The following is a 13,076-nucleotide window of genomic DNA, read 5'->3' on the forward strand; positions in this document are numbered from 1 at the left end:
CATGGAAACATGAACTTGTTCATCTTCCACGAGCAATTCTCCCCAGGTTTCGCACAATGCTAGGCTAACCTTCGAGGCTGTCAAATACCTCCACGATGAGACGGTAGCTTCGGTCTCTACTAAGTCTTTCTTAACAAAATAATAATAACTCTCTAATAAAGTCAAATCAGTATTTCCCTTCAAAACTCGGTAGGTATGGGTTTTCTTCTATTTTGTATTGCCTTCTTTCATAGATTTTCTTCACCAACATTGATAATGTCTCTCCATCTCTCTTTCAACGTCTCTCCATCTCTCTTTCAACGTCTCTTTCTCCCAGGCTTCCTGTTAACCAGGTCAACTCTCCCATTGGCCTCAGTTTAACAAGCTACCTTATTGGTCAAAACTTAAAGTAAACCAACCCATTCACTTGTACATTAAAGAAATATTTCTTCAAAAGAAATGCATTAACAACATTACAATTCAGGAGAAATTCAATCACCTTTTAAATCTAATACCAATTAATTATAACAAATAAACTAAATACTGGGTTTTAACAAGGGTATTGCACTCATATCAAAGCAAACGGTATAAGTTTGAGATGATTCAAGTACAGCACTGTTTGACTGTTTGACACTGTTTGACGCTTTCATCAGACTTATTGGGGCCCTGGGGCCACACAACATTGCATGGTTAAGAGAAGAATACAACTCCAGAGTAATTATGGTCAAATGGGGCCCAGAGCTCTCATCATGATAATGGGACTAGATGTATAAAGTGCAGCACATATTTTATTTACTAACACTTTAAACACATGCCCACAACATGTTAGCCATAATCTACTCATTCTTTACCAGAAACGTCTCCTTTAAAAAAATATTTAAAAATATTCTCACATTGGCCTCTTCAGCCACGTGAACCATGGTGCTCCAGGATATTTTGAATGTTCCAGATCTGGCTTAGCAACATTACTGCCCTCAGTTGTCAAAAAGCATCAGTCTGATGGGTGTGAGAATAAACCTGCTAGGCCCACAGCTCCCAGAGCTCCTATTGACCTTCTCTGTTACACAGCCTGAGCTGCTTCAAATGCTCATATCTCAACTGAACTGCCCAGGTCTACTGCACATGGTAGCATACAGACACTAAAGGCTCTGATATGTTTCTTTGAATTGGGGTCTTTTGGAGTTTATTATTTAGTTGTGAGAGTAAGCGATGAGGTGTGAGGGAGGTGGGAAAAAAAGAGAGAGGAAAGAGAGAACAGGAATGTGTGTGTGTGAGAGAGAGAGAGAGAGAGAGAGAGAGAGAGAGAGAGAGAGAGAGAGAGAGAGAGAGAGAGAGAGAGAGAGAGAGAGAGAGAGAGAACTAAAAGTGGGCCAGCTCTACCTCTCTCTGTAGCTCTGTCTCCTCCTCACTCCTCTCCCTGGCTGCTGCCTTTGAAGTTCTCTGTACAAGTTCAGAAATATCTTATGAGAGGGGAGGAACCGAAGGGAAAAGAAGAGAAAAGACAACTTCAAAGCGCTTGGATTTTGTTTCTCAGAACAAGATATTTGTGGTGCAATGATTTTCAACCTGGAGGCCATATAAATAAAATGGCAGTTAGTAGGCCTGAAGGCCAGCAGGCCAGCAAGGCTGGGGAAGGGATGTAGTGCACACTGCTGAGTGTTTACTCACCAAACCTCAGGGGAAGCTTTACAGGGCCGACTGAGGAGGAGAAAGACCCTTCCAATAGAAAATGTGAATAGTCCAAATTTAGTACAAGCATTTCTACATTTAGCTGCACGATGAAACATTGTTATTATTAGAGAGTTTCCGGCCTGTGTCTTTTCATCTGTGTGTTTGCAGTTGCATAATGCCATCGTTATCAACCGGACTGTCTGAGCTCAATTCCGTTGATGGATGAGCTGCTTGGGAATAATGGGAAGCCGTGTGTTTGGCGCTGCGCAGCAGTATTAGGAATATCATCTGGGAGGCAATCTTACAAGCTCATTAGTATGGGATCAGCAGAGAGTTTGCGGTGAGCTTAGCAGCAGCGAGGCAGACGAGGGGGAATCAGAGACTCCGGGACAGAAGAATGAGTGAGAGTTGAGGACTCAGAGAGACTCAGAGCTGAAAGATAAGCAGCAGCAGGAACATCAGCAGAAAAGACCCTGCTCCACCCCATCAACCCCCTGAGAGCCAGGCACAGGGAATTCTTACTTACTCTCTCACTCAAAGAAAAGTGACTCATGACTTCTATTTGATTGCCCTTCCCAATGCTAATGTCTCCTTCATGTCTCCTCTAAAACATTATAGCAATTACAGCAATTATGGTTTGCATTTTTTTATCCAACCCCCATTGCCTATACTGTATTTGGACCATAGAGATCTCAACGTTGTATCTGTGCCAATTATGGCATCTGTGAAGTTATGGACAGTGCCTTTGTGGCTATCTCCATTTTAAAGTCGTTTAAAAAAAGTGTAAAGCTATCTGCAATGCTGGAGTCCGGAATCAAATCTTGTGTCACTCATTTATTGTGGCCACAAGATGGCGGTCATATAGTTTAAAGCCATTTACAAAGTAGGCAAACCAATTTGAAGAAGACAATGCTCTGATCATAGGCTGATCACTCCCAACCCATAGGAATCCCCACTCAGATGACTACTTTAAAATGACGGAAACCCTCAATGATAATGTCCAATGCAAAAATATTTTTACTGCTCTTTTGATGACAATGTAATAAAAGTTTAGCTTTTGAATCATGCATCCATTTCCCATAGACTCTATCTCCTGAACATCCTCCCTCTCTCTCTTCTCTCTCTTCTCTCTCCCCCCAGCTGTATGCCTGGTGTTGGGCTGTATAATCTTTCCAGATGGCTGGGATGCAGAGGTGGTGCGGGACCTGTGTGGGGAAGAGACGGGAAAGTATACCCTGGGTAACTGCTCCGTCCGCTGGTCTTACATCCTGGCTATTATGGGCATCCTGGACGCCCTGATCCTCTCCTTCCTGGCCTTCGTCCTGGGAAACAGACAGAACAACATGTTCCTGGGGGAACGCAAAGCTGACAACAATAAAGGTGAGGGATGGATTAGACCAAGACAAGACTGCATCTGAAAGGGCGCCATTTTCTCTACATAATGCACTTCTTTTAACCAGGACCCATTGGGTTCTGGCTAAAAGCAGTTCAGTCGGGAATAGGGCGCCATTTCAGACGCAAACAAGCAATGACCAAAACACATCATATCTATAATTAATCAACATTGGTTTCCAAAATCAGATAGATTTTCCTGTATACTGATGAGATAATCTATCTGCTCTGATAGTTGACATGATTTCTGAATGATAAAATAATACATCTGGTATTGTTATTAAGTCGATCAGTCTAGCTTATTGCACTCACCGTGAAACTGCATGGATGAGGGTAGGAATGTCCACCAGAGTCTGTTCTCACTGTTTGCACAGGATTGCATCAGACTGGTCGGATCATATTGAGTTATCAGAGCGGAGAGATGTTCTTTCAGGGGACCTTTGAAGACATTGATGTCAGAATCTTATATGAAGTGTTCTAAAACTCGCTGTCACCATTATGACAGAAAAGTAATAGACCCCTCATGAAGTTGTTAACTATCAGATCAGAGGATTACACTGTTTGGTAGGGAAATGCCAAAGTATCGTGAATTCTTTATACTATACTCGCTATGGAGGTTTCCATGGTTACTCACCAGCTTTCAGTGGGATATGCCAGTATCTATATATCATCTGCAGTGTCTCGCTCACCACTCATCTGATTAACCCTGCACTATCTCACTGATAGAGATTATACTGTGATTAATATTGTATGTGCTGTAACAGAATGTATAATTTTGACACTCTTATTTATTTTACTTTGTTCTCACAGATTTTGCTGTGTCCGGGGTAAGTGACTTCGTAAGTGAACAGTGAACAGTGTCATGGCTTCGTGCATGGTGCAGTTATTGTCTAAATTGATCAGTGTATTTGTCCCATTAGTCCCGTCTTGTAAAATATGTGTTTGGCTGAATGAGTTCAAAGCACTGTCTGGTTCTGTATTGTAATACATTGCTATATAATTGGTATTATTTCAATATCCTTACATGATGCACTGCCGTGATACTGTTTTTTATTGCCCTTAGATTGAGGTCCAGGACAGAAGAAGCGACCCAAGGTATGTTGGAGTCCAGCGGTTGTACTGATGGGATCTTTACCGTGGAAGACCACCTCTCCTCTACTCCCTGCCATCCAGTCATCTGGCTATATGTGCAGACCACATGTATAGATGTAGGATCTTAATTTGAGCCAGTTTGCTACAGTAGGGAAATGTGAATTATTTTGTGTATAATAAAAAATGGACATTTTTGATCCATTTTTTTGTAAGGGAAAATCAAGTCTGAAATTTCAACGTGGAAATAACAAACTTCAGAAGTCTTTTTAAACCTCAGATACACTACAAGTTTAATGTTTACTGCATTGCAAGAAAGTTCTCCTGCAACAAGGTGATCAAATGAAGAGCCTACATCTGTACAGCATTCAGTGTTATAAAACTGGGAGAAACCATATTTTATGTTGTAAAGTGCACTAACAATACTTTTAAAAAATGACAGTATTTGTAAATATTATGTGTCCAAAAGGAACTATATATTGCAGCTTTACAGAAATCGACATCTCTGGGAATCTATGTACTGTACATACAAAGTAATGTATACAGTATATTGGTAATGGTACATTGGGCAAAAAAACAAGATCATCCAACAATGAAATCTTGTTAAGTGTATTTCTACCCTTTGCATAATGATTTGAGTAAAGGGTACAATAAAGTAGAACAAAACAAATATTTTGTAAACATTTAATATACCCTATAAAACTAAGCTTTTGGTGTTTCTTTTTGAAGGCATTTACTGTAAACAGTGAACATTTGAGAATAATTTTTTAAATTATTAAACTGAAACTGGGTAGATTAAAGAAATGATCCAGTAGATAGAGGACAGGAAAACGTCATATTTGGCACTAATCTCTCAGAAGAAAGCCCTGTATGCTGCATTCTCTAGGCACTGAGACACTCGGGCCAGAGGTCTCCACCATACCGCCCAAACTGGCCTTCTACGGCACATTGCAGTGACCAACACACACTGTGCCAGGCTGCCGGCCCAGATGGGCTTTCAGTGGGCCTGTGTGTAATTCACCTTAACACCCCACAATGGAAAAAGTATCCTGGTAAAAAATCTATGTAGAGGCAGGATTTCTACTAACTTTTAAAAGGAATATTTTTAAATGGTATCTAGTGAAGGACTACACATTTATACTTATTGTCCATCATCTTTGCTACATTGTATACAGTTATTGTAAATTGAGAAGCTATGTATGTTTTTAGGTGGCAGCCGATCCTCAGGAAGCTGTACTGTAAGACAGCAATTACTGGACACTGATTCAAACACTATTGTTCCTCCAGAATAGAGCCTTGGGTCTGATGAGACACTTCAAGATTTCAAGCATAGTTTTTGTGACCCAATGAGCAGACAAACCTTAACCCAATGAGCAAACTACTGTACCTTTAGGTGCATATGGAAGTCTATAATACAGATGGGATACATAACCAGTGACTCCAATGTTTTATTCTGGCTCCAAAGTAGCTCTGTCCTGTCTTTGTCCCATCACTTAACTCAGTGGGAGGGCTCTTTAAATAGCAGGCAACTAACAGAGTCAAGGAGAAGAGACGCTGGGGATAGACACAGTAATAAGAATATACATCATCTAAAAAGATTTTAGATATTGGTCTCAATCAGTTCCTACTTTTTAAAATATCTTACCCACAAAAATGTTGCCAAAATATGTTGCCATCATTTGAAAAACATATCAATGATAACTGGCGTATTGTTTTTGTATATTGAAGTATAATACTGTATATGTATGTGATTGTTGAGTATTTCTGCTCACATTTTAGTTGTATGTGCTATTGAAGGAAGCAGTAATGTACCGTGAGACTTTCACAGAAAATGTGATGATGATCATTCAGTCACTCACTTTGTAAGGCAACACTTATTGATAGAGTCCAACAACAAACACAACAACTACAACAGCATCAAATGAGAGTTTCCCATTGTCTAATGACTGTCCATATATATAAATGTGTCAAAATCCTGTAGCCTGCATTCGGAAAGTATTCAGACCCCTTTGACTTTTTCCACATTTTGTTACATTACAGCCTTATTCTAAAATTGATTTCATTGTTTTTCCCTCAATCTACACACAATACCCTATAATGACAAAAGCAAAAACATGATTTTAAGACATTTTTGCAAATGTATAAAAAAAATAAAAGCTGAAGTATGACATTTACATACAGTTGAAGTCGGAAGTTTACATACACCTTAGCCAAATACATTTAAACTCAGTTTTTCACAATTCCTGACATTTAATCCTAGTAAAAATTCCCTGTCTTAGGTCAGTTAGGATCACTACTTTATTTTAAGAATGTGAAATGTCAGAATAATAGTAGAGATAATGATTTATTTCAGCTTTTATTTCTTTCATCACATTCCCAGTGGGTCAGAAGTTTACATACACTCAATTAGTAAATGGTAGTATATTAGTATAGTATATATGGTAGTATATTAGTATATGGTAGCATTGCCTTGAAATGGTTTAACTTGGGTAAAACGTTTCGGGTAGCCTTCCACAAGCTTCCCACAATAAGTTGGGTGCATTTTGGCCCATTCCTCCTGACAGAGCTGGTGTAAATGAGTCAGGTTTGCAGGCCTCCTTGCTCGCACACACTTTTTCAGTTCTGCCCACAAATGTTCTATGAGATTGAGGTCAGGGCATTGTGATGGCCACTCCAATACCTTGACTTTGTTGTCCTTAAGCCATTTTGCCACAACTTTGGAAGTATGCTTGTGGTCACTGTCCATTTGGAAGACCAAGCCTTAACTTCCTGACTGATGTCTTGAGATGTTGCTACAATATACCCACATAATTTTCCTTCCTCATGATGCCATCTATTTTGTGAAGTGCAGCAGTGCCTCCTTCAGCAAAGCACACCGACAACATGATGCTGCCACCCCCGTGCTTCACTGTTGGGATGGTGTTCTTTGGCTTGCAAGCCTTCCCCCTTTTCCTCCAAACATAACGATGGTCATTATGGCCAAACAGTTACATTTTTATTTTTAAAGAAGGATTTTTCTCCCCATGTGCAGTTGTAAACCGTAGTCTGGCTTTTTATGTTGATTTCGCAGCAGTGGCTTCTTCCTTGCTGAGTGGCCTTTCTGGTTATGTCGATATAGGACTGGCTTTACTGTGGATATAGATACTTTTGTGCCTGTTTCCTCCAGCATCTTCACAAGGTCCTTTGCTGTTGTTCTGGGATTGACTTGCATCTTTTGCACCAAAGTACGTTCATCTCTAGGAGACAGAACGCGTCTCATGAACGTGGTACCTTCAGGCGTTTGGAAATTGCTCCCAAGGATGAACCAGACTTGTGGAGGTCTATAATTTTTTTTTCTGAGGTTTTGGCTTATTTCCTTTGATTTTCCCATGATGTCAAGCCTGAGTGTGAAGGTAGGCCTTGAAATACATCCACAGGTACACCTCCAATTGACTCAAATGATGTCAATTAGCCTATCAGAAGCTTCTAAAGCCATGACATAATTTTCTGGAATTTTTATGCATGCACAGTCATCTTAGTGTATGTAAACTTCTGACCTACTGGAATTGTGATACAGTGAATTATAAGTGTAATAATCTGTCTGTAAACAATTGTTGGAAAAATTACTTGTGTCATGCACAAAGTAGATGTCCTTACCGACTTTTATTTCTATTTTACCTTTATTTAACTTGGCATGTCAGTTAAGAACAAATTATTATTTTAAATGATGGCCTAGGAACAGTGGGTTAACTGCCTTGTTCAGGGGCAGAATGACAGATTTGTACCTTGTCAGCTCAAGGATTTGATCTTGCAACCTTTCGGTTTCTAGTCCAATACTCTAACCACTGTGCTATGCTGCCGCTACACTGCAAAAACTATAGTTTGTTAACAAGAAATTTGTGGAGTGGTTGAAAAGCGAGTTTAAATGACTCCAACCTGAGTGTATGTAAACTTCTGACTTCAACTGTAAGTAATTATGACCCTTTACTCAACACTTTGTTGAAGCACCTTTAGCAGCGAGTACAGCCTCAAGTCTTCTTGGGTATAATGCTACAAGCTTGGCACAACTGTATTTGAGGAGTTTCTCCCATTCTTCTCTGCAGATCCTCTCAAGCTCTGTCAGGTTGGAAGGGGAGCGTCACTGCACAGCTATTTTCAGGTCTCTCCAGAGATGTTAGATCGGGTTTAAGTCTGGGCTTTGACTGGGCCACTCAAGGGCATTCAGAGCCTTGTCCCGAAGCCACTCCTGTGTTGTCTTGGCCATTTGCTTAGGGTCGTTGTCCTGTTGGAAGGTGAACCTTCTCCCCAGTCTGAAGTCCAGGGTGCTCTGGAGCAGGTTTTCATCAAGCATCTCTCTGTACTTTGCTCCGTTCATCTTTCCCTCGATCTGACTAGTCTCCCAGTCCTTGCCTCTGAAAAACCTCCCCACAGCATGATGCTGCCACTACCATGCTTCACCGTAGGGATGGTGCCAGGTTTCCTCCAGACGTGACGCTTCGCATTCAGGCCAAAGAGTTCAATCTTGGTTTCATCAGACCAGAGAATGTTGTTTCTCATGGTCTGAAAGTCCTTTAGATGCCTTTTGGCAAACTCCAAGCGGGCTGTCATGTGCCTTTTACTGAGGAGTGGCTTTCACCTGGCCACTCTACCATAAAGCCTGATTGGTGGAGTGCTGGAGAGATGGTTGTACTTCTGGAATGTTCTCCTATCTCCACAGAGGAACTCTGGAGCTCTGTCAGAGTGAGAGTGATCATAGGGTTCTTGGTCACCTCCCAGACCAAGCACCCTTCCCTAGATCTGTGCCTCGACCCAATAGCGTCTCGGAGCTCTACAGACAATTACTTTGACCTCATAGCTTGGTTTTCCTCTTGCATGCACTGCCAATCGTGGGACCTTAAATAGACAGGTGTGTGCCTTTCCAAATCATGTCCAATCAATTGAATTTACAACAGGTGGACTCCAATCAAGTTGTAGAAACATCTCAAGGATGATCAAAGGAAACAAGATGTACCTAAGCTCACATTTTGAGTCTCATAGCAAAGGGTCTGAATACTTATGTAAATAAGGTATTTCTGTTTTTAATTTTTAATATATTTGCAAAAATTTCAAAAATAAATGATATCTTTTTAATTTAATCAATTTTAGAATAAGGCTGTAACGTAACAAAATCTGAAAAAAGGTAAGGGGTCTGAATAGTTTCTGAATGCACTGTACAGTGCCCTCTGTAATTGTTGGGACAGTGAAATATTGTTTTCTTCTATTGGCTCTTTACTCCAGTACTTTGGATTTGAAATGATACAGTTAATGATACATGTTAAAGTGCAGACTGTCTGCTTTAATTTGAGGGTATTTAAAACGTGAATATTTGAATATTTCAGTAAGGATGAGTGAGAACGTTACATACGCACAAATATCATAACCCCCACAAAAATGCTAACCTCCCCTGTCATTATAATGGTGAGAGGTTAGCATGTCTTGGGGGTATGATATTTTTGCGTCTGTAACTTTCTGACTCATCGTTATTCACGATTAATTCAGGACTGTCCGTAATCATGGTAGCATCCACATTAATGTAGAAGTGTTAAGAACATATTATATTCTTATTTACAATACAAATGACTCCAAAATGACACAATACATTATTTACCATTCACTTCTATTGGGCACAAAATACTCTGAAACACAACCAAAACAAACAGCAAATGCATCCAACAAGTTTGTAGAATCACAAGCTTGGCGTAGTCATTGCGTGCTTGGAATTTGGGACCAAATACTAAACTTTTGACCACTTGAATACACATAAGTTAATTTGTCCCAATACTTTTGGTCCCCTAAAATGTGCTGTAATTTCTAAACTCGACATGGATGAAAATACTGTCATGTCAAAGCTGACAGTCTGCAATGTAACCTCAGAGGCATTGTATAATTCAAATCCAAAATGCTGGAGTGCAGAGCCAAAACAACCAAATCAATTGTTACTGTCCCAATAAATAAGGCACTGTATCTGAAATGTTCAAGTCAAATGTGTGAATAAAGTTCAAATTCGCCATCTGACATTACTGTTATAAAGTATTTGGAGAAGGTCAAATAAATATGCTTTACTTACAGAGGAGGCTAGTCTTGATTTGTTCAGGAGCTGCTGATCCTTTATCCTGATAACTAACACGTGTTGGAAAGGGGCAGTGTACAGAGCGTCATGTCAATTCAAGGCCATAGAGAATGGAGTCTCCTAGGATGGCATTGAGAAGAGAGCCTCACAAATTCTCACTCTTGTCATAACAGTCCATCATCAGTTTGGTCTTCACTGTGTGGTCCTCTGACCTACCTACCACAGTTGGCCTACTATCAGAGAAAAATGGGACAAGTCAACACAGCCCGGCCACATCAATATTGGCAATTACACAATAGATGGAAGCCGAGCAATCATAGTCCCATTTACAATAGGCAAAACAAGACGATGTTTGCCTCACATTCCAGCATGACTGACGACAAAAGACACCAGCCTGACGTTGATGTGACCACAGCAGTTGTCTTAGTGGTTGTGGTGTCGGTTGGTCTGGGTTGAGGGGTGACTGGTGGTAAGCGGGAATACCGACTTCATCTGTTTCCAGTTGGCCTGTCAGAGGGCCACCACATGATCCAGTCACTTAGACTCTGCGACCATTTGTTTTCCTTTCTCTCAAAGCAAGCTTTGCTGACTGGCTAGGTAGCCTGGTGGAAGACAGACATAAACACAGCAGAAAAAGAAACGTCCTCTCACTGTTAACTGCGTTTATTTTCAGCAAACTTAACATGTGTAAATATTTGGATGAACATAACACGATTTAACAACTGAGACTTAAACTGAACAAGTTCCACAGACATGTGACAAACAGAAATGTATTAATATGTCCCTGAACAAAGGGGGGGTCAAAAGTAACAGTCAGAATCTTGTGTGGCCAACAGCTGCATTAAGTACTGCAGTGCATCTCCTCCTCATGGACTGCACCAGATTTGCCTGTTCTTGCTGTGAGATGTTACCCCACTCTTCCACCAAAGCACCTGCAAGTTCCCGGACATTTCTGGGGGGAATGGCCCTAACCCTCACCCTCCGATCCAGCAGGTCCCAGACAAGCTCAATGGGATTGATATCAGGGCTCTTTGCTGGCCATGGCAGGACACTGACATTCCTGTCTTGCTGGAAATCCCGCACAGAATAAGCAGCATGGCTGATGGCATTGTCATGCTGGAGGGTCATGTCAGGATGAGCCTGCAGGAAGGGTACCACATGAGGGCGGAGGATGTCTTCCCTGTAACGTACAGCGTTGAGCCTGCCTGCAATGACAACAAGCTCAGTCCAATGATGCTGTGACACACCGCCCCAGACCATGATGGACCCTCCACCTCCAAATCGATCCCGCTCCAGAGTACAGGCCTCGGCGTAATGCTCATTCCTTCGACGATAAACGCGAATCCGACCATCACCCCTGGTGAGACAAAACCGTGACTCGTCAGTGAAGAGCACTTTTTGTCAGTCCTATCTGGTCCAGCTATGGTGGGTTTGTGCCCATAGGCTACGTTGTTGCCGGTGATGTCTGGTGAGGACCTACCAGCCCTCAGTCCAGCCTCTCAGCCTATTGGGGACAGTCTGAGCACTGATGGAGGGATTGTGCGTTCCTGGTATAACTCGGGCAGTTGTTGTTGCCATCACAGCACCGATCCTGTGCAGGTGTTGTTACACGTGGTCTGCCACTGCGAGGACGATCAGCTGTCCGTCCTGTCTCCCTGTAGCGCTGTCTTAGGCGTCTCACAGTACGGACATTGCATTTTATTACCCTCCTCATGCTTCCTTGCAGCATGCCTAAGGCACATTCACTCAGATGAGCAGGGACCCTGGACATCTTTCTTTTGGTGTTTTTCAGAGTCAGTAGAAAGGCCTCTTTATAGTGTCCTAAGTTTTCATAACTGTGACCTTAATTGCCTACAGTCTGTAAGCTGTTCGTGTCTTAACGACCGTTCCACAGGTGCATGTTCATTAATTGTTTATGGTTCATTGAACAAGCATGAGAAACAGTGTTTAAATCCTTTACAATGAAGTTATTTGGATTTTTACTAATTATCTTTGAAAGACAGGGTCCTGATAAAGGGACGTTTCCTTTTTTGCTAAGTTTACATACAGACAGGGAACCTTCTATGACAACAAAGGTCTGTAAAACTCACTGTATAGGCCTACACCTCTTAAACCCTTCCGCTTTGTGTCTGTGAATGTGGGTGCCCACAATTGTATATGTGTAATAATGTTGCTAAAGGCTTTACAACAATACAGTTCATTGTACACGAGTGGAAGAAATAAGACATTATTTAGTAGGCCTACATTCTGACATGTTTTTTTCTGGAAATAACCTCAAAAGCATATACAGTACATGAATTGTATTGTTTCATCATTTCATGAATTGGTTTCTCGCCTGGCATAAATGTTGAAGCCTATGACAATGAAGGATCTACCACACTGCATTATGTTTTTATTACAGTCTCAAGCCATATGTACAGTAAAAAATATGCACAGACAAGTACAAAATTTCCCCTTTGAAACCATACTATGCTTACAGTAGCCTACATAGTGTTGATCCACTCATTTATGCAAGCCCTTACAATTACTGTAATAAGTGCAATAAATGCAACACAGCTCTATTAACTACTTCCTGACAGTTAAACTGTTTCAGGTGAGGTAACTAATGTAGTTCTCACTCCATTCAAAGCCACTCTCTCATTTATTAACTGTCTCTGAACACCCTCAGTATCCATGACCATTCAAATGTTATGGAAGTTTAGCTTTCCTCAACAACATAACCCAGTCTCTCCTTGGCGAAGTCATGGCGTCGACTCGAGACGTTCTCATCCAGAAAGACCTACGCAGGCTGCCTCTGTCACCAAGTCATAATGACGCACCTACAGTCGTATATTAGACATTGCTCCTTGTGTGGGTG

The 13,076-nt window shown here is 41.2% G+C and overlaps 1 protein-coding gene across 2 annotated transcripts in view; it reads left to right on the forward strand.

Annotated features, from left to right (window-relative positions):
- LOC118360172 (LHFPL tetraspan subfamily member 3 protein-like) overlaps window positions 1-10,198 on the forward strand; it is a 29,502-nt gene extending 19,304 nt beyond the window's left edge. The window contains exons 2-4 of one of the 2 annotated variants that reach the window (XM_035739399.2): window positions 2,791-3,030; window positions 3,853-3,881; window positions 4,106-10,198. In XM_035739399.2, coding sequence (XP_035595292.1) covers window positions 2,791-3,030; window positions 3,853-3,881; window positions 4,106-4,165 — 329 coding nt within the window. In that variant the 3' untranslated portion in view covers window positions 4,166-10,198. The remainder of the gene's footprint in view (window positions 1-2,790; window positions 3,031-3,852; window positions 3,882-4,105) is intronic. The other variant, XM_035739400.2, reaches the window with a different exon arrangement.
- Window positions 10,199-13,076: the final 2,878 nt, after the last annotated feature.

This window comes from Oncorhynchus keta, chromosome 27 (genome assembly GCF_023373465.1).
Source record: "Oncorhynchus keta strain PuntledgeMale-10-30-2019 chromosome 27, Oket_V2, whole genome shotgun sequence".
NCBI lineage: Eukaryota > Metazoa > Chordata > Actinopteri > Salmoniformes > Salmonidae > Oncorhynchus > Oncorhynchus keta.